Source organism: Panthera onca, chromosome D1, assembly GCF_046562875.1.
Source record: "Panthera onca isolate mPanOnc1 chromosome D1, mPanOnc1 haplotype 2, whole genome shotgun sequence".
In the NCBI taxonomy this organism is placed as follows: Eukaryota; Metazoa; Chordata; class Mammalia; order Carnivora; family Felidae; genus Panthera; species Panthera onca.
This window is the reverse complement of record NC_138348.1, coordinates 84,450,203-84,471,741: the sequence shown is the minus strand read 5'-3', so window position 1 is coordinate 84,471,741 and position 21,539 is coordinate 84,450,203. Positions and strand designations below refer to the sequence as shown.

Sequence of the window (21,539 nt, the reverse complement as noted above, 5' to 3'; positions counted from 1 at the left end):
TAAGGAGAATGTGACACTATGCAGGGAAAGACCTCTCTTACCAAAGGTGGCCACAGCCAGGTGCCCTTGCTGGGTCAGGCAGAATGTTGCTAGGATCCCCAGATGCTGGCAGTCTGCATGTTCTCTGAACGCTCTCAGGTCCTTCTCTTTTCTGTTTCTCATGTTGCCTTTGGGCTCTGTGATCACAGTTGTCTATTTTTCCATCCTTCTCTTTCCATCCTTTTCTTGACTCTGGGATTTCTCATTTAAAGATCATGGATACTAGGGCTCTGCCTTGCCTGCTTCTGTACCCTGAAACTATGGGCAGAGTCCAGTGCTTGGGAGCTAAAACACCAGGTCCCCCAGTTAAGGGGTCAGTTCCCACGTAGGCTCCAGGACCATCAACAAGGACTTGTATAGCAGCAGATCCAGGAGAGTAAGTGAAGGAGCCCTTGTCACCAAGGCTCTTCCCACCTACTCACTGCACTTCCTTGCATTTATTGGCGGGGGGGGGGGGGGGGGGGGGGCACAGTTCTTGGATTTTAAAACTAGCAATGGATTGCTCACCTTTCCCTGTCCTTTCCCTTATTATTTGTAAGTGTCATCTCCCATTTAGTGACTTTGTGGAGTATTACTCACCACCCAGAATGCTACTTGCTACTGATTCCATTTAGTGTTTGGAAGAGAGAATGGATTGTTTGTAATATAAAGTGGATCAAAGTGTAACTACATAGGAAGTCAGCAGCAAGATGTAATCACAGAATACAATGTAAATTAATACAGAAGTGGCACTAGTTTGGGATTAACCATGCTGCTGCCACCTTCCTGAGTTGCATAAATCTTAATGACAGAGCCCACTTTGCTTTAGAATGCTTCCTTGTCTGGGCGGTGGGTGGGGGAGGGGTGGAAGGCTTTTCATGGAATAGGTTTGTCAGAACCAGCTCCTCGGGCAGCAAGGGGTTGATTTTGCACTCAGACTGAAAGCACTGCTTGAAGCCATTTTCTCTTTCTGGGCATGGTTCTCCCCTGGGGCAGGGCTGGACACTGCATTTCTTGGGCCCAAAGTTTCAGTCCTGATCAGGGCTTACATCTTGTGCTGTCTGAGGCTGACCTGAGCAAATGCATCTCTGCCCCACTGCCCTGATGCTCTGGTTCTGAGAGAGATTACCTGCTGTGCTCTGGAGATATGGGAGCTGGTTTGGTAGGCGGTTGTCCCAGACACTCCCCTCCATGGACCTGTTTCTTTATCCCCAAGCAGCCAATAGCAGAAGGAGTGAGTGTACTCTACCTGCTCCATGTTCCCAGTTGGTCTACCCTATCACAGTTTGCAGCCTCACATAGGACCGGAGCCCAAAAATGCTTGAGATGTGGTACCTTGACTGTAATGTGGCCATGTATATTCATAGTCAGTATTAAGTGTCCCCTCTGCACAGCCACGTACTGAGGAGGTGCCAGGAACCTGGGGATATAGGCCTTATCTCTAAAGACCATGCATATAGAGTATCCTCAAATAGCAAAGTACAAATAGGTACAAAATAATATAGGATAAATTGATAACATGAACTTAGAATTAAGACTCGAATGCCAGAACTATTTCTAGAGGAGGATGAATTTAGAGCAGTGCTGCTTCTCAAAGTGTGGTCCCTGGAGGACCAGCAGTACTAGCATCCCCTGAGGGCTTGTTAGAAATGCAGATTCTTGGGCCTCACCCCAGACACTAGAAGTGAGTCTGAGCAATCTGGTTTTAACAAACTCTCTAAGTGATTTTGGCACTCCCTGAAGTAGAGGAACCCCTGATTAAGATGGAGGGAATAACATTAAAACTTCTGCGTCAAATTGGCCACATGGATTCCCTTGAGGGATAGTAGCAGCCAGCAGCTAATATGTTTTGAGTGTTTACTATCTATTGGGTACTATTCTGAGTCCTTTACCTGCATTACTTCCTCTAATTCTTATAGAACCTTACGAAGTGGGTTATGTTATTACTCCCATTGTACCAGGTCATAAAAACAGATTCATTCTAGCAGGAGATCTCTAATCTCAGCTTTGCAGCCAACTCTGCAATTCTAAGCCAATCATTTAACCATGCTATGTCTCAGTTTCCTTCTCTGTTAAATGGGTGACAAGGCCTGTCCTAGATACTTCAGAAGATTATTATAAGGAAGATAGGATTAAATAGCTATGAATATGCTTTCAAAAGTTAGAAATAGTTTTAGAAATGTTTTTAAAACAGTGTGGTGTTTTTGTTACCGGTTCCCCTGATATATCTCTTAAAGTACCAGCCTGATGTGCTAGAGCAGGGTTATATTGGGTTTTTACTGTGGCACAGAATTTCTCTATATAAAACCGAGTGTTTGGAAAGTGGGGAGGGAAGGAGACCAGTATATGGAGAATGCAGTGCAAGAGCGGGATTAGGAAAAGAAAAGGAGTCAAAAACAAGGCTGGGGGAAGTTTGTTTTGGAGAGAGGTCTCTCAGAAGCGGGGGTCCTGCAGCCTGGGATCCCCCTTGTTAAGCCCTGTGTAGCTTGGGGTCCGGTTGTAGAGGCTGACGCTCTCTCTCCAGAGCTCTACTACGACCGTGGGAACCACCATGAGTTTGTGTCCCTGGTGAAGGATTTGGCCCGGCCCGGAGAAATTAGCCAATCACAGGCCTTCGACTTTGAATTCACCCACGTGGAGAAGCCCTATGAGTCATACACAGGCCAGAATGTGAAGCTCCGGTAAGTTGTAAAGTTGTGTCTGCTGTTTCCCCACCTTGTCCCTGCTGTTTCCCCACCTCACCTCTGAAGCTGTCTACATTTGAGTCTTTTTATATAGGTATTGAGAAGGAAGAGAACTGAGAGCAGTGGCATGCTGGTAAATGTTTAACAATGGACTCTCTGGGAGGAGAAGCCCTAGTTTATAGCATTTGTCAGTTTCTGTCATGTAAATATTCCTACCGTGGCCAATTTTAAGCTCCCAACCTGAGGTGCCTGATTACAGAGTTGGGGAGAGATGTACGGTAATCACCTTTACATAGCATTACTGTCAGACACTAGATGTTAATTCCCCTAAGAGCAGACAAAATCGGTAAACTGTAGCAAGATTATTAAGAAACAATGAGTTTTGAGTATGTATTACCTTTGTTTTTAATAGAATCCATTTAAGTTTAGATAATTTAGGTTTTTTTAATTTATGTTTATTTTTGAGAGAGAGAGAGAGAGAGGGAGAGGGAGAGGGAGAGAGAGGGAGGGAGGGAGGGAAGAGCAAAGAGAGAGGGAGACACAGAATCCAAAGCAGGCTCCAGGCTCTGAGCTGTCAGCACAGAGCCCAATATGGGGCTCAAACTCACAGACCACAAGATCATGACCTGAGCCGAGTCAGATGCCCAATTGACTGAGCCACCCAGGCACCCCAAGTTTAGATAATGTTTAAAAATTGCTATGTCTAACAACCAGTTTATAAAATTCCTGAAAACTGAATAGTCAGCTTTCATACACTGGGATGAGCTGTATCCCAGCACACCATGGGCTGCACATCAGGACCTGCGAATCCTCGGTCCAGCTCTGCCACACAGCAGCAGTGGGATTCTGAGCTCTTGCTTGAAAAGTAGGTAATAGATTTGGATTCTAGTTCTAGGTCTGTCCTCCACCTTTTGGGGTGACGGGAGAATAAAACATAATACAGATTTTCAAAAAATTTAATAAACACAATTTAAGTACATGGGACTGTTTTTATTCTTCTGGTTTCTGAGGATAGGGACTGATTCCAGGGGCCTCTTGGGTAAAAAAAAAAAAAAAAATCCAGGGGGCGCCTGGGTGGCTCAGTTGGTTAAGCATCTAACTTCGGCTCAGGTCATGATCTCATGGTCCGTGGGTTTGAGCCCCACATTGGGGCTCTGTGCTGACAGCTCAGAGCTTGGAGCCTGTTTCAGATTCTGTGTCTCCCTTTCTCTCTGCCCCTCTCCTGCTCACCCTCTGTCTCTCTCTCTCTCTCTTTCTCAAAAATAAACATTAAAAAAAAATTTAAAAAAAAATTTAAAAATCCAGAGCAGCTCTAGACTCTTGGATGTAACTTGAGATTATGTGAAGTTACTGGGACAAAGCCAACTTCCTCCATCACTCTGGATACCTGGCTCCAGGTTTAATGCCACCTTAAGATCAGCTCATCTTTATCACCTCAAGGCCTGGTTTTCGGATGGTGCGGACTACAGGAAGACCTTTCCTCTCCTTCTGTCTCCCTGGTCTCCCCTCTTCCGTCAGAAGAGTGATTGTAGGCTCTTCTTTTTCAATCTTTGCAGAGAGGTCTAAACACTGACGTTACCCAAACTAAAGACAGTGTTTCCTAATTGCATTCAGAAAAGGCTACAACAGGGAGGACTGTCTAGTTGTCACCTAAACTTGCCTGTGGGACTTACTATTATTTAATTTAATATTTTCAGTGGATTGCTCTTAAATGTTTTTAAGTCAGAAATAAAGATGTTGAAAAGAATAGTGATACTTCAGAATATGAAAAATAGGATTACCATATGATCCAGGAATTCCATTCATGGGTACACACCCAAAAGAAGTGAAAGCAAGGGCTCAAACATCAGTGTACACCCACACTCATAGCAGATTGTTCACAATAGCCAGGTGGACCAACGTAAGTTCCATCAGCAGATAAATGCATACACATACAGTGGAATATTATTCAGCTCTAAAAAAGGAAGAAAATCCTGTCATATGCTACATGGATGAACCTTGAAAACCTTATGCTAAGTGAAATCAGCCAGCATAAAAAGACAAATACTGTATGATTTCACAACAATGTGAATGTGCTTAATGCCACTGAAGTATGATTAAAATGTTAAATTTTGTTGTATATATTGTAGGGGAGGAAAAGGGTTTTTTCCCTTTGTCGATCTTAGGTCGACTGGCTGAGGCTCTGCAAATCAGACTGACAGAAGATAGGCTAGCAAGAGAAAGGCAGACCAGTTGATTCACACGTGCATTGTGCATACACACAGCGATTGGTCATGAAATGGAGTCGTGAGAACTCGGAGCTTACATGAGCATCTTAACAGAATAATAATTTCACAGAGAAATGACGAAACAAAGGAAAGGGGCTTTGAGCTTTTAGGGGCAACAAATTCTGGGAAGGTAAATATATGGGGGAAACAAATGGAAAGTAAGAGTTTGTTTAGTAAGATTTGTTATGTAGATTTCTCTAGTGCAGTCGCTGGGCTGATAACAGTTGTCTCTGATGATTAAGAATGTTCTGCTCTTCCTCCTAGAGAGTGGGGAGGGCAGAGAGTTTTTCTTGTGTCTGCTTCTTGTTGCTCTATATAATCCTTATACCAGAGTGGCATATTTTGGAGTGGCATACTCTAAATCCCTTCTGTATTTTACCACACACATGCACACACAAAATGAATAAAAGAGAAAAAAGTGTTGCTGTCCAATTAGATGAAGACTTCAGGATTCATGTTGAGAGAGGAGGTCAAGAAGAGAAAATTAGTTGAGGGCAGTTTATAAATTTCAGTTCCAGATTAAGGGCTTTTATCTTATCAGGCAGAGGGAAAACATGAAAAGATCATTCTGGACTTCTCTTTCTTTATATTTGGTTGAGGGAGTGGTTCTTTTGGACAATTAGTTTAAAGTCAACCCACACTATTTGATGAATGGGTGGAGTGCAGAGACAAAATTGTTAGAAGGCTAGTATGAGGTCCTTCCTAAGCATCTTACCTTAGTAGACACAATGGGACCAGGCAGAAAATGAGGAATTTAATAGATATCAATAGAATTGACCAGTGAGTGGAGATGCAAACATATGGCTATCAGGAAGAAGAGATGATTTATATTTTAAATGATTCATCCAATTTTAAAGCCTGCAGCACTGGCAGAATGTGTGAAAGTTCACTAGACAGTTGGAAATGCAAGCCTGGCACTCAGGACAGAGAAATGCACCGTTGGGAGTCCTCTGCTCAGGGGTAAAAGCTGGTACATTTTTCAAGAAGGAGAGCTGAGGGAGAAGAGCCCAGGCAGGATCTATTGGGGCATTTGGTGGGGGGATAAGAGGGTGGGGCAGGGAGAGAAGCAGGGTAAAGCCCTCTTGTGGAACTATAGAAAGAGCATTTCAAGGAAGAGGAGGAAGTATTATACACTCCAGTGTAGAAACAAGCTAAAAGAAAAGATCGCTGGATTTAGAAACTAGGGGGCCATGTGTTACCTTCAGGAGGGCAGTTTCTGGTGGTGGAGACAGAAGCCAGGGGTGAGTAGTAGTGACTGGAAAGAAGCTGCAGTAGTTAGAACAGGACCCCTCAGTGACAGCTGTTCCAGAACGGTCAAGAGTATAAGACCTGGAATGTTGGGGGATTGACGAGTTTGGGACTTTGTATAAACTCAAAGAAGGAGGACTTTATTGGAGAGAGATTCAATATGTTGAGAAAATTGGAAAACTTGAAGAGTGAAAATACCAGACAGTGGTTCTCTACCAAGGTTCCTGTATTAGAATCACCTGGGTGGTTTTAAAAAATGTTGATGCCTATGTCCCTCTGCAGAGCAGTTACATGTCAGCTCTGCCTGGGCATCAGGATTTTGGAAGCTGCTCCCCCACCAGGGTGATTATAATGTGCACCCAGAGTGAAAGTCATTCTGCCTGATGGAGGAGGAGAAAGGTCTTGAGAGACCCAGGTGCCGTTGGAAGGAGGAAAGAATGGGCAAAGATACAGATGCACATTTAAGCCCTAAGTTAGAAACAGCACAAAGCAGAGAAGGGAGACAATTAGAAATCTTGACTTGGAAGGCCTTCCTCTTAGTAGAGTAAAAGCTGTGAATCCCACAGTGAGGGGGAAAGGAGGCTTGAAAGCCTGAACAATTAGAAAAGGGTTAGGGACAAATAAGTCTTGGGGAATGTGGCAGAAGTTACTGAGATGAATAAAAGGATTGCCAAGCATCAGTCAGGGCCACACAGAGGAGAGTATCCTAAATGTGCAGTCGATCTGGTTAGCAGCTTTCTCCAGGAACAGTTGACAGTGATGCAGATTATCTAAGTTTTATTTAGAAGAAGATATTAAAAGGGTATTCCTCCATTCACTGGGTATTAGCACAAAGTAAGTCCAGGGGACACGGCTGCACTAGGGTGGCTGACTGGAGAGGTCAGGCTTGGCTTACTAAGCCCTTCAGGGGCCGTGTCTCTCTGTTCTTCCCTACTTGTCTCCTACTGCAGCAACACCTCCCCAAGGATCCACAGTTCGGCCAGAGACTGTCTTTGTTCAGGACCTCTCCCACCTCTGCTGCTTTACTTTTAAGGTCTGCTCTGCCTGAGTGCCCTTTTCTCTCTCTCTAGCACTTGATTCCTCTATCTGATTTAGCACTTGCTCTGTGTTCTAATTTTTCTGTTTGTTGACCCACCCTCCCCTGTGGACCGTGAGCTTCCCATGAGACTATATCTTATTCATCCTGTGCCAAACAATAAACGTTTGCTGAATGAAGAGCTGACTTACTTTCTCCATTCCCTATTTCTCCCATTTAACTCGAGGGACTTGGAAAATGCTTATTGATTGAATATTGTTAAGTAAACAGGCATGCAAATAGAAGAGTGTAAGACAAATCCCTGTGCCTGAAGAGCCACGAGTTAGTTGAAGAAGTAAAACCCATACACAAATATACATGGTAGGCAGTAGTAAGGAACATGAAAGGCATAGGATAACTTGCTATAGGCATATAAAACAGAAACCATTTTTATTTAGGGCAGTGTTCTCAGCTCAGAGGATGGGCTTGAAAAGGGATTTGAGGGAAGGTCTTTGAACACCCTGGAGCTACAATTACAAAATTTCATGTTATAAGTGCATGTTAATTTTTGTTTGTTTTGTTTGTTTGTTTGTTTTTCCGGGAGAAGGGTCCACTGAGGTAAATTCTCAAAGGAATACAAAACCCCAAAGGTGAACCACCGTAAGGGCTTTTCTCCAGTGGCCCTGTTTGGTGAGTAAATAAAGGCAGCATCTAGAAACCAGAAGTGTTCACAATACGTCTATCTCCTATAGGTATTTCCTTCGAGCCACCATCAGCCGCCGTCTCAATGATGTTGTCAAAGAGATGGACATTGTAGTTCATACACTCAGCACATATCCAGAGCTGAACTCTTCCATCAAGATGGAGGTTGGGATTGAGGACTGCCTGCACATTGAGTTTGAGTATAATAAATCCAAGTAAGTATCTGGGGCCTCATGGTTGTGAACTATTGAGGGAGGTTAATAAGATAGTACTTAATGAGAATGCAAGCTGGTGGAGTCCTGGCCTTGGCTGGCTTGAAGTGACGTGTTCACTGACATGGTACCGTAGATATATGTGCCAGGCTGGTGAAAGGTAGATAGAGTAGGAAATCAAACTTCATTCTACTTAAACTAAACTGTTTGCAATTAAAAAGGTACATTTAAGTCAAATACCCCGCATTGTCTTTCAGAGTCAAGCTAGACAAACTTTAAGGTTGTTTTGGATCCAGGTACAGCTCTTGCCTTCTACTGATGACCACGAAGCATCTCAGAATACCATTCCTGTTATCATTTGTGTGTGTCTTTACAGATCAATGTGAAGAAACCAAACACTGACCACAGTTTGTTGCTTCCTCCTGAGCTTAAATGAATTGTAGCAAAGAACACCTTTTTATAAAGGTCTTTAAATTTTAGCTGGCAACTTGGGAAGCCATGTCTATTTTAAACTGTGTTTGCTGTCTGAACATGAAACTATTTAAGCGCTTATAAATCACAAAACTTACTGACACTTCAAAAATGTACCACAGACATCTTTCTTTTCAGTATAATACATTCCTGAAAACGTTTGAAAATCAAACATGCAAAGTAAAAGTGTATTCTACTCAGAGAGAGCTAAAAAAAGAAATTAGAGTCTCTAACTAGGGTTCTCACTAGGGAGACCCTCACATCAGACCCACTGTTTTCAAGAGCAACAGGGTTGTCAGGGGGAGGCAGGGGGGTGTTGTGGAGCCAATTGGCTCTCCTGTGAAGGGAGAGGAACAGGGTTTTTTAAAAAACTAGCAACATACATGCTTCCTAGAACAGGGGTGAGGGAAAGGCATATTTTTTCCCCTGCCCTCTGGCCTGGAATGACTTGTGACCCAGAACGGGCCCTGCTTGGCTGGTCCCACCTATGGAATGGGGTGGGGTGAGCTGGGAGGGGGTGTTGATCTGGGCCAGGCAGGGACACGTAAGGAAACAGCCTTCTTCCCCTTTCTCCTCACAGTCTCAGGGCTCTTTGAGCCTTCTGGAAACGAGCCACCAAAAGTGCATGCCCACCAGTGCTCCAGCCACCTGGTAAAAGGGGTAGTTGGCAGGCAGTGCTACCTTGTGGAGCTCAAAATAGCTGTCAGTCAGCAATATGTTCAGGACCAAGCATGGTATGTGGAAGGTACTTCAGAAGGTTTATTTCATAACATCAAGAACTGGGTGTTCAAACCTGTCCTGCCCTCTCAGCAGGCTGTGCTGTGCAAAAGCAGACAGTCTAATGGAGAGCCTAATCCCATTCTGCCATTAAGGATTGCCCTTGGGGTAAGATTAGCAGGTAACACTTTTATGCCTCAGGTTTCTCACCTGAAAACTGGAGTCCTGGATCAGGATAATGGGTTTCAAACACATACAGAAAGGATGAAGTGAAAGAAGAGCCAGGAACCAGGGTTCTATGCCCTCCAAAGGAGTGATACTTTTATGTTTTTCACATTTTAGTGCTTCCATGTAGGATTTCATTGAGAATAAAGGAATTTCCAGGGGCACCTGGGTAGCTCAGTTGGTTGAGAGTCCAGCTTCAGTTCAGGTCAGGATCTCAAGATTCATGGGTTCGAGCCCCATGTTGGGCTCTGTGCTGACAGCTCAGAGCCTGGAGCCTGCTTCAGATTCTGTGTCTCCCTCTCTCTCTTCCCCTCCCCCTCTCGTGCTCTATCTCTCTCTCTCTCAAAAATAAACATTAAAAAAGATTTAGAAGAAAAATGTTTAGTTTTTCAAAATTTGAAAACCCCTAGAATCTACGATCTCTCAGCATTCCTTCTAAAATGCTGGGAGTGGCCTACGTGCTGCTTTTGTAAGTGTTCTTAAGTTATCTACTGAGAGTGTCTGCAGTCTTCCCAGTTAGACTGTAAGCAGAAAGGCAGAATGAAATAGAGGGGAGAAGACAAGCCTAGAAATTAGGCACCTGGGCTTACACCCTGTGTCTGTCCCCTACTCAAATCTGGTGCAGGTTTGAACCAGGGGTTCAAGATAGGGGTTCTATCTTCTTTGAACTTTCTTTTCTTCACCTGTAATATAAGGAGGTTGAATTCTAAAGTCCCTGCCAATACTTACGTCCCATGATTCTGAGCTTCAGGTTTGAAGATTTTCCCCTCTGCCTGCATGTGTACACACAGACCACTGGCACTACAGACTGACTCAAAAGATTGAAAGGTCAGAAAGCATCGTGCAGCATGGCTGAATTCACAACAGCTCACAGAGCACACACCATGTCAACAGGGCCCAGAGAGAAGGTGCCCATGGAGCAGTACGCATGCCCTGGCCTGTCACATCCACAGCAGACAAAGCTGCTTGCTGCAGGCCACCAAGGCCCACTTCCCAAAAGACGTCTTGTGGAGTTCAGAGACAGAGAGCAAGACCTGATTCCTGTATTTGTGGGGCTGGACTCCCATACATCAGGACATTTGAGACAACACATACACAAATACACAAGGCATAAACAGAATTAAAGCACTGGGGAGATAGATCAGATGAGCATATAACATGCAGGAAAGATGTCCTGTGCTTACGTACGGAAGAATGGAAGGGATAGGGACTACTGTGATTCAAGTAAAGAGCATAGTGGGAAATCATTCTGCAGTGGCAGTTGTGGTGAAAATATGAGTGAGTGTGCACCATGACTCCCCATCTTTAGCCAGCCTGCATGGCGGTGCCCCTGTCCTAAAACCCAGAAGGCCTGGAAATGTGCACAGGTCAGCTGCTGTACACACATCTTGTTTTCTGTGCTTTCTCTTCCCCAGATACCACTTGAAAGATGTCATTGTAGGGAAGATCTACTTCCTGTTGGTGAGAATCAAAATCAAGCACATGGAGATAGATATCATCAAGCGGGAAACGACGGGCACAGGCCCCAATGTGTACCATGAAAATGACACGATAGCCAAGTATGAGATCATGGATGGGGCACCCGTGAGAGGTGAGCATCCTCGCCCCCAAGCCCACAGCCACCTCCCCTGTTCTCCCAGGCCCAGCATGGAATTATGGAGGGGCCTGGGGTGGTTATACTGCTAAAGTAAGATTGCCTGTTCACCTATAATTTCTCATCTCTAATTGTTTACTGTGGATCCCAATAAAGAGGAAAAGAAGGGCTGGGTATGTGGAACTCCAAGCTCCTTCTCTACCTTCACCCAGAAGAGCTCCACCTTGGCCTTGTTTACACATTGAGCTTGTACTGGAGATTTCATCTTAAGAGTTACACGTCTTAAAAACAACAACAACAACAAAAGCTTGAAAAGTACTGGTTTAGCAGATAGTTTGCACATTTTACCTACTGACATTCTTTGCTACTAGGGAGCAAGATATTAATGCATAATAATCACTTTTGTTCCTTAGTTCTAGCTCTTGTGAAATGACTCATTCTCTGAATTCATTCACCAAGTGCACATACTCCATCCAGCACTACCAGGTGCCACAGACCACACCGGGAACAGGACAGAAACAGTGAGCCTCCGCCCCACCCACCCCAGAGCTGACATTACATCTGGAGTGAATGGAGTTGCAAGCTTTGTTATTTGGGGAGTCTGTGATTATTTGGGAGTAGCAATCATTTATGTTCTTCTGGCCCTGCAGCCATTGATGATGAAGAATATATTTTTTCATTTAGAAGTGCTTGGTGATGCCAAGGTTTTATTCAGTTTATTCCTACATGTCTTCCATGTGGAAGGAGGGGACAATGACAGCTGATTCTTGGGCATCATCATTTTAGGTCCTTGCGGGGGGATAGGACTGAACTCTCCTGACTCTCTGCATGTTCCATTTTTTTCACCAGCTGTACAAGTAAACCCACTTGTCATTTCCCTTGAGAAATAAGACAAAACAGTAGATAATTAAAAGTGCATTTATATTTAGCTTAGACTACATTATAAGTTTGGCCTTTCTCAGTAGAATTACTGTCCTAATTTCATTTCTCTTAAATTAGGAAAGGCACAGTGTTAGAGCTGGAAGGGACCTAAAATATCATGTAGTCTGATTCCACAATTTTTCACATGAGAAAATTAGGGTCCAGAGAAAGCAATGGACTTACACAGAAGTCATACAACTGGTTAATGGAGAACTGGGACCAGAATGAGGATTTTCTCTTTTTCAGATCACTATACCACCCTGTTTATCCATCTTAGAGTGGGATGTGTTTTGCGGGGCATACACCATTTAGGTTGGAGGAAGGTGGCATTGAAATTGCTGACTGACATGATGAGTTAGCTGGGGCTTGGCAATTGGCCTGTTAAAACACAACAACTAGACACATTACATATAATCGAAAGATGCTTAGCAGTAGTATCCTGTGCTGTTCATACTCACTGGTCTCTATGTTGGAACAGTGAGAGAAGATGCAACAGGACCTGGAATCGAATTGCAGAGTCACGTTTTTGCTTCAGAAGATCACTGAGCCAGAGAATGCAACTTCCCAAAGGCTAGAAGCATTCCCTTGAGTGTGCCATGACACGCTCAGGTGGCGCCTCCCTTGCTGTGGGCAGAGAGTGACTTGGTGTAAGGTAGGGTGGGTCACTTTGCCCTTTGCTCTGACTTCTGCCTGGCCCTTCCAGGAGAGTCCATCCCGATCCGGCTCTTCCTGGCGGGCTACGAGCTCACCCCCACCATGCGGGACATCAACAAGAAGTTTTCCGTGCGCTATTACCTCAACCTGGTGCTGATAGACGAGGAGGAACGACGCTACTTCAAACAGCAGGTGAGGCCCAGGTACCTCCCTGAGACCCCTGGCTGCCCTAGAGCCAGCACAGGAAGGGTATCATCCCTGTGAAGATCAGGTTCCATTTCTGACGGATTAAGTGGAGTGGTATAGGGGAGAGAGACTCAGGTGCCACTTGTTGGTTCACTGAGAGGGAATCCCATGACAAGAATGAGGGTCCCTACTTGACACCTCAAGTTCGCTTTTGCAGGCCTAAGGCCAGTGACCACTCTGCCCTTCCTGCCCACACCAGAAGGAGCCCTGGGTGGTGTGGACAGTGGCTATCTTTGGTGAGAGAGGAGCAGAGGAGGTTTTGCTAAGATTCCTGGGAGAAAGTTAGAGCCTCTGGGAACCCCACCCTCATGCCTCCCTCTCAAGATAACATGTAACCTCCTTCTCCCAATTCTGCAGGAAGTGGTGTTGTGGCGGAAGGGTGACATTGTACGGAAGAGCATGTCCCATCAGGCAGCCATCGCCTCACAGCGCTTCGAAGGCACAACCTCCCTGGGTGAGGTGCGGACCCCCAGCCAGCTGTCTGACAACAACAGCAGGCAGTAGGCCCCCAGGGCCAAGAAGCTGCTGGGCTTCCACCCAGCACCCCCGTCTACCAAACACCAGCGGCTGGGGGAGGGGAGGACGGTGTGATGTTCAACTGACCCGTTACTTGCAACCTGAAAACAAATCATGTTTTGACTTAAATTCTTTTTTTCTGAAGAACCTAAGGGGCTTGGGTTGGGAGGCAGTCTCCTTGAGATTCTGTGGCTGATGTGAGAACAGGGAGAGGTAGCATCCTGGTAGCTGGTCTCTCTGGGGAAAAGAGCCTTTTGTTGAGGCCTTCCATGGGGGGCTGCCTCACATCTTGCAGGGGAGCAAAGAGCAGGCATCCTTGGATCCTGGGTCTCTGAGCTTCCTGATACAGGAAGCATGTCCTGAGCATGTCCCTGGGATTCTGAACTGCCAGCGGGGCCAGGGGGTAGTCCTATCTTATTCTCCCCTCTGCTGTGTCTGAGGTAGTGGCCAAAGAAGCTGGTCCTTCCCCATCCTAAATGGCAGCAGGGAGACTCAAGATCGGGAAGCTACCTCTTTGGGAGTCTTGGATGTGGTGCTTTGACGTTTCCACAAGCCACCTCCTTTCTGGCCTTTCTCTCACTGCTGGGACCCAAGCACCTCCCTTCTCCATCTTCTACGGACTCTTGTCAGTAACGTCCTGGAACAGAAGCTTGTGGAAGGGCCTTTGGCTGTTGTCCCCTCACCTGTGAGAAATTCTGGGCACAGAGACACCTGGGGTTAGTGTCATGCATGGATGGCAGCAGTGTTGGATATAAGAGGCCAAGACAGAAGTATGGTGACTATGTGTGGTTGCAGTCTGCCTGCACCCCATGACTGCACTCTCCAGCCCTGAGGGCTGGGTGGCTCTAGGATACTGCTGTGTGCCACAGCAAGCCCAAATAAGGGCATGTGTTTCCTCTAAGAGATCCCGGGAAGGCCTTGATCTCTTTGCTTCCCTAAGAATGGATCCTCATCACTCCTTGCTCTCCCTTCATTTAATTTGTGGGAAGTAGGGCTTGTAAGTTTTGTTCTTACTGTCACCCATGCCCCTTCATTCTCTGAGTTTCAGGAGGGAGAGGAGAGCCTCAGCAGAAGACTCTGCTACACAACTTCAGAATAATTCTGCTTGCCAAATTATGTCTTCACCTTCACCAGTTGGCTGACCAGACTTTAGGACCACTGATGTTTTTGTTTAAAAACATACAGAAACTCTTGTGGGTATTCTTGTTACATGAAAGGAAAGGGGACCTTCCCTCTGTTGCACTGTGCTCGGGCCTATTGGAGTAAAGGTGTTGACATCCTTTTCTGCCTCATCTGGAAATGACCTATTGGCCTTCCTTCCCTTCAGGCAGACCCCATTGGCCAATAAGTCCAATATCTGTGGGTCTGAGTTCTCTATAGTTTGGAAAGCAGGGGGTTTGGTTCCTTTGTCATCTTTTAGTGTGGAAAATGGGGACTCCTCTTTTCCTCAGAAATCAGTGTAGTCGTGGGCCTCTGACTGGGCAGGGCTCATGGGTCAGGACTGAGACTGGGGGGAGAAGACACTGGGATGACACTAGAGGTTGACTGGGGACAGCAGAACCACAGAAGGTAAGGTGGCTCCCCCCCATGCCGGACCCCGAGTTCAGGTGCGACGGACAATCTCATGGGAAGAGAATCACCCATCCAGCTGCCCCTGGATTATCAAGTTTGGAGTTTAAGGATATGGGGGAGGCAGATTGTGTGCTCCTTGCCTTTTCCAGATCATGAGATTAGGCTCTGGTGTGCCTCCCATAACAGCTGGTATTCTAACTAGAAAGTTCCTCTGCCTCCCAACTGATAACCCAAATTCATTTTCCAACTTTCATAACATCTTAAACTTTTTTTTCTGGGAGAACTAGAAGATAGAATTTGCTTTTATTCTCTCAGGAGCTGTGCACAAGCCAGGTCTTCTGTTTTCTCTCACTCTGCCCCCATTCTCTACTTCTCTATGCGACTGTGGAAGTGAGAGGAGGGACCGCCCCCTCCTTTAAAGGTCCCCATACCTGGGAGTGCATAGGTACTAAACCAAGCAGTGCAACTTGTAATTAAGCAGCTGCAGTGTTTACATGTTTCTTAATGTGTCGTCTTTTCAATGGCTGTATTTTAAAAAAAAAAAAAGAAGAAAAAAAAGAACACTTGTTTCAATTGTCTCTCTGATTAAAGGAAGCCCCTGTGGCTTGGAGGCATTGTGCCCATGGTCCACCAGGTTCTGTGGTTTTTTCTGTCTTATACTGTCTTATACTCACACAAAAGGGGAGACAGACACCCACCCTGATCCAACATGACACCTGCCCTCTCTGTGGCTGTGGCCCCTGGCGAACACTGATGTTTTATTCACACCCATTTTAGGTAAGCATATGCTGAGAAAGGAATCCCAGCTGTATTCTCACCTGGCAACCTGTGCTGATGTTGCTGGTGGTTTAAAGCCCTATGGGACCCAGATGACTTCAGGGGCATCTGAGGAAGGCTGGTGTAGAAAGACAAAAGTTCATTTCAGTAGGGGTAATAGACAGAACCCTGCACCCTGGAATTTGCTACAGTAAAGGAAGATGGTAGAGGGTAACCCTGCACCTTACTGATGGGCAGAAGATCTGCAGTGGAGTAGTCTACCACACCCAGTGCTACTTTAAAAGAAAAGCTTCCCAACTTTGATATTAATGTTTTATTGAAAAAGGTACATGAAAATCACCTACGTACACAACCCCAGGTCAACATAACAAGAAAGCCTTCTCACACCTCTTTCTGTCTTACAAAAGCTTGAATTCTTTGGAACAATGTCTTGCCTATTCCAGCAACATGGTCCCAGTTAACTTGGTTCCTTTTCCTCCAGGCTCAAAATAAAATCGAACTCCTCTACCAAAAAAGGGGGAAAAGAAAGCAAAGAATTAGGAGGTGTGTCTCTTAAACAGGGAGGTTGTGTCAGACATTTCATATTGTTACTGAGGTAGGTTGTCATTCATTCAAAAACTGTGGAATGTTTTACTATGTGCCAAGCACTGCTGGGCACATAGTAATGAGTAACTCCAGACCTATTTCCTCCTTCGTGGATATTATAGGTGAGTAGACAGGCTCAAAGAGGTTAAATACTGTGCCCAAGCTTAATCAGTAATAAATGTGAGTTCACATAGTCATTCTAGTATGTGAGTAATATAAAAGAAAAGGCCCACTCTTACCTTGGGTCAGGGGCTGAATTGAGAGTCTCTGGCGACTGAAGAGAGCCATATTTTTTAAGGGGCCTCCAGTGGCTTTGTGAGCTTGGTGATGGGTTTTGAGCTCAGCCAGGGTGATGAAACGCTTCATCATCCGAACAAATTGTACATCCACCTATGTGACAGAAAGTGTATGGGACAGAAAGACACGTGCAGGTAGATTCTGTCCACTGTGTGCTTTAGCTTCTTATGGGAGGTTCTTATAGGTAGGGCTGCCAGTGTTCTGTTCCTATTCCCAAAGCCAGGGTAACCTCATCTGAGTAAGAACTGGACTCTATACCTTGACCTAAAGACACCCCACACCTTCTTCCTCCCTCTCTTTGTCCATTCTTTTACTTTCATGAAATAGGAAAAATAGTAATCTTTACCATGGACCATTTGGGGTTGTCTTCCTTGCTGGATGGGTCATAATGGGGATTGTTTTTCTCAAACTGTGTGTGGTCTGGGTAAGCCTCCTTTACAATCTGAAAACAAAACCAAGTCTCCAATCATTTGCCTGGACAGTCAGCTCCATGGCCATTTTTTAAAAAAAATTTTTTAACGTTTATTTATTTTTGAGACAGAGCAGGAGTAGGGAGGGGCAGAGTGAGAGGGAGGCACAGAATCCGAAGCAGGCTCTAGGCTCTGACCTGTCAGCACAGAGCCCGATGTGGGGCTCAAACCCATGAACCAACCGTGAGATCATGACCTGAGCCAAAGTCGGATGCTTAACTGACTAAGCCACCCAAGCGCCCCTCCAGGGCCAATTTTTAATTCTAGTCTGACTTTCACTTCTGACCCTGCACATTCTAACCTCTTCAGCTGTGTCGTAGAGCCAATGAAGGCTCAGATATCTGGAAATAATATATAGGCAAGCATAGGAATCAATCTTATTTTGATAAAATCTTAAAAGTAATGTTCTAAAACCAAGTATTAAAGGTTATTATTGGTGCCACTGTCTTTCCACCTGCAGTTCATAATTTTATCCTAGTAACTTCTGATCTGGAAGAGCTATCATCAGGCCTGTTTTTGAGTGAAAGACCAAGGCACAGAAATGAGAAGTCTGTACCAGCGGGACCTGAAATGAAGGCCTTGTTATAGTCCTTGTCATACTGAAGAGGCCTGAGTGGTGACATCAGGGATGGGGAGGAGGGTACTTCTTTTTTGTTAACTGATTTAAGCTTTGTTCCTTTATATCTACATGAGTAAGTTTCCCTGAAGGGAGAGGGATTAAGACCAATGCCTATACAACTGACCTTCACAAGTCCTGCGATGCCTGGCTCTTTGCAGTTGCTATGGTAGAAGAAAGCTTCTTGCTCCAGCTTCATGGCTCGAAGGAAGTTCCGGGCCTGTCCCAGGGGAGAATAAACAACTACCTTCCTCCTCACCCACTGGAAAACACTAGCTGTTAGTGGAAATCAAGTCTGCTTTCCTTAGATGAGGTTTTCTTTTCTGCAGCTTGCCTTTACTGAAACACCCAGACTTGTATCCAGACCATTTGCAAACTGCATGCAGAGTAATTAAGGTATTTTTGAATACATTTTCTATTTTATTATCTGGGCCATTGGCCAAGAGATTTTGCTACTGAATAAGTCATGGAAGGAGGCAGGCATTTACCCAACGCCTGGGTCTCAGGCCCTGCTTTTACCCTCTTACCTGGTAGTTGCGAACACCATCCCAGCATGCTGTCTGCTTGGGCTGTGCTTTAAGATCCTCGATGCTGAACTAGGCAACAGGAAATGAACCCATTCATTAAACAATCTTGACGCCAACTGGAAATAATATGGAAGTAGATAGTTTCTTCCCCTACACTGAGGGTGCTACTTGCTATAGTGGGAGTATGTAGTTTACTGGGAAGTAGTTCCGCAAAGCCACTTCTGTTGGGCACATGTAGTAAGCCTTGTATTAACTTGTTATCCTTGTTAATTAAGAAGATCAGTTGAATGGATAATCCAGATGATAATGTGTTTGTTATTTGTATTTTACTCATTAAGGTACTATATATTTCTTCTATAATATTTTTCTCCAAGCTATTATTAAAATTGGTTTATATTAATTCACTGAATAAATACTAGCTGTTGGCAGAGAAATATGTAGGATTATGGCAGGTGGCAAGAGTAAGGCAACATAAGATTGAAATGTTGCCCAGGTCAGGGTTTGGCAAACTATAGGTTTTAGGCCTGATTTTGTAAATGGTTTTATTAAAACACACCCACACCATTTATTTACATGTCGTCCATAGCCACTTTCTTGCAACAGCAGCAGAACTGCAACAGCAATGAGAAGACCTGAAAACCTAAAATATTTATTATGTTGCTGGTAATAAACCTTGCTGATTTTATTCCTTATTTCCTTATTATCTTTCCCTTAACTCTACCCTTCGGAGAAGCTGGTGGACTCTGTGGTGTCCCATATTTATTTCTTATCTAAAAAAACAGCTTGAAGGGATTAAAGACAGGTACCTGGTCTCACCTTCACATCTACACCTTTCTCTAATCGGCTTTCTGCCTCTGACTTCATCAGCCAGTAACTACTTAGATACTTCCCACAGGTTTTGGAGGCTGAAGTCTTCTGAGGGCTGGAGTTAACCACTTGAGCCGATGCCCCCACTGGGTTCTTAGTCTTGGTACGTTTTCCTGCCGGTCCCTTATTGTCTGCAATAGAAACAAACAGCAGAAACTGGTCATGCTGGCTGAGAAGTAATGTTGCATTGTGGGGAAAGCACATGCTTTGGAGTCAGACCTGGATTCAAATCCTGGATCTGTCAATTACTAGCAGTAGCAACTGAATTGCTAAACTTCAGTTTATCTATAAAAATGGGACAGGAATGCCCATCTTCACAGGGTATCTTCTGGATTATCCATTCAGTGGGATAAGAATACCTTACATGGTTGTGGGTTAGGATTGACAGTCCTAGCAGAGTTCTGACTTGTGTTAAGTAATTTTCTTTCTTTACCTCACTCTCTTTTGTGCCCTTGCTGAGGCTATTTCTCTCCAATGAGGAAACCAAACACCTACTCCACAAACTTGTTTTAGAGATTAAGTACAATAGTGCTAACAATGGGTTTAGACAATGCCTGGCATTATAATAAATACTCAATAAATATAAGCTATTATTATAATTATCATCTCATAGTTCTTTTTTGCTTGCTCACTGTGCTTTGTGGCCTGCTTCCTTCCAGCTCCTTGAAGGTGCCAGAAGAAGCTGGATAAAACAGCTCATTCTGTACTTTGTAGACTTGGCAAAGATGACTTTATCCTAAGAGAATTAGAGAAAATGTTCCTGGAACATATTAGGCACTCAATAGCTTAATATGAGTTGTTAAATCCATACTCTATGACAGACCCTGAGCTCTATTTGTTACCCTAACAGTAACTCAGTTAATCTGTATAATGAGATATTCTGTTCATCTGCTAAATGTGTCCCAGATTACACACTTAGTAAACAATATAATCAGGAACTGTCCCCTGGTCTATCTGGATCCACCCTTAATGACTGTACCACACTGCCTCTGAATTTAGTCCCATCTCTCCTACATCAGCCCTCATTAAGTATCATTTATGGGTGTCTAATACTCAGAACCTCCCTAGCCTAGTTGACCAGGTGGTCCCTTTGGAGGTAAACACACTGCAAATACCATTATGTGTTGTTAAATAACACAATGTATTGTAGTCAATCTGGAACTTCTGCCATTCCCAAAAGTACTTTAATTGCTTTGTTTCTGCACTTCATCTACTTAGAATGCCATTCATTCTTGTGAATATAAAAATGTCATTGCATTTTCTCTGCCTGAGGAAAGACTTCCCGTTCTTTAAGGCTAGATTCAATTCCACTTCCGTTTCTGGCAGTCCTTACTGCCCTCACATCCTTAGCCATCTAGTTTCCTAGACCTTTTCACTCATGTCTGTTTGCATTCTCCATGACAGCAGAACTAGGCTTTTTTTTTTTTTTTTAATTTTAATGTTTTATTTATTTTTGAGAGAGAGCGGGACCGGGAGCTGGGGAGGGACAGAGAGAGAGGGGAACAGAAGATCTGAAGCAGGCTCTGCGCTGACAGCAGCAAGCCCTATGTGGGGCTCAAGCTCACAAACTGTGAGATCATGACCTGAGCCACTGTCTGACGTTCAACGAACTGAGCCACCCAGCAGAACTGTATGTTATTGACCTTAGTACAAGCCACCCCTTATCTACTATTGCTTTAATGAACAAACAAGAAGCTCTGGGTATAAGCTTGGTGGGAAGAATAAAGAAGATGGAAGTCAATTAGGAATAACGTAACAGAAAATCCGCGAAACGATTCTCCCGACAGACAGGGAGTTGAAAGTGAGCAGTACGAAACAGGTCCTAGAGAAACTAGGGCCGCCTTTTTGCAGCCTAGGTGCAGCTCACCTGGCCCAGCAGGCTCGGCAGACCCAGCCAGCCTCTTCCGGGGTCTCGGCATGGTGCCCCTGCGAGGGCTGAAGTGCAGAGGATTCTGGAATCAACCAAGAGTACAAGAGGCAACTCTGAATCTGCCCCCAGAAACCTGTGCAAAGCGAGATGCAGACAATGAGAGGAAGCGGAGTTTCAGTCCCGAGGGTCTTTTGCGGACCTGGACTTGGGCCCGTCAATCCTTCCCCCAGTTATCTATTCCATCTTGCATAACCTGCCGCTAACGTCTCCTCGGTTAGTAACCTGATCCTTCTCCCATTTATTCACCATTCTCCCGCTACACTGACCCAACCGCACAGCCTACACAACCCCAACCAACCACCCCAGGCTCCAGCACCTGGTCACAGCGTCCCAGTCCGGAGCATCAAGTAAGACCCGGCTCTGTTGCGCCGAGACCCCGGCATCTCCGGGAATTGTAGTCCTGCCTCT

At 44.9% G+C, this 21,539-nt stretch overlaps 2 protein-coding genes across 4 annotated transcripts in view; one reads left to right on the top strand and one right to left on the bottom strand.

Moving 5' to 3' along the window:
* The window catches only part of VPS26B (VPS26 retromer complex component B), a 23,056-nt gene extending 6,912 nt beyond the window's left edge, over window positions 1-16,144 (top strand). The window contains exons 2-6 of the mRNA XM_060605282.3: window positions 2,543-2,699; window positions 7,985-8,149; window positions 10,975-11,150; window positions 12,778-12,920; window positions 13,332-16,144. Coding sequence (XP_060461265.1) covers window positions 2,543-2,699; window positions 7,985-8,149; window positions 10,975-11,150; window positions 12,778-12,920; window positions 13,332-13,478 — 788 coding nt within the window. The 3' untranslated portion in view covers window positions 13,479-16,144. The remainder of the gene's footprint in view (window positions 1-2,542; window positions 2,700-7,984; window positions 8,150-10,974; window positions 11,151-12,777; window positions 12,921-13,331) is intronic.
* THYN1 (thymocyte nuclear protein 1) lies at window positions 16,138-21,539 on the bottom strand. Of its 3 annotated transcripts, XM_060605285.2 has the most exons (8): window positions 21,448-21,539; window positions 21,069-21,204; window positions 19,151-19,332; window positions 18,335-18,403; window positions 17,935-18,069; window positions 17,068-17,163; window positions 16,664-16,814; window positions 16,138-16,343 (listed from the first exon to the last, which is right to left on the bottom strand). In XM_060605285.2, the coding sequence occupies exons 2-8, from the start codon at window positions 21,118-21,120 to the stop codon at window positions 16,297-16,299; spliced, it is 732 nt and encodes a 243-aa protein (XP_060461268.1). In that variant the 5' UTR covers window positions 21,121-21,204; window positions 21,448-21,539; the 3' UTR covers window positions 16,138-16,296. The 3 variants fall into 3 exon arrangements, with proteins under 3 accessions (XP_060461268.1, XP_060461267.1, XP_060461269.1); XM_060605284.1 differs by lacking the exon at window positions 21,448-21,539 and having other exon boundaries at window positions 21,069-21,441; XM_060605286.1 differs by lacking the exon at window positions 21,448-21,539 and having other exon boundaries at window positions 17,935-18,027; window positions 21,069-21,441.

Excerpts from the sequence above, each read along its gene's own strand:
- THYN1 (XM_060605285.2), bottom strand. The coding sequence starts at position 21,120 with ATGCCGAGACCCCGGAAGAGGCTGGCTGGGTCTGCCGAGCCTGCTGGG. Across the intron at positions 18,070-18,334 it reads ATGGTGTTCGCAACTACCAG|TGGGTGAGGAGGAAGGTAGT; the intron begins GTAAGAGGGTAA and ends AGTGTTTTCCAG. Across the intron at positions 17,164-17,934 it reads GCATCGCAGGACTTGTGAAG|ATTGTAAAGGAGGCTTACCC; the intron begins GTCAGTTGTATA and ends TTTTGTTTTCAG.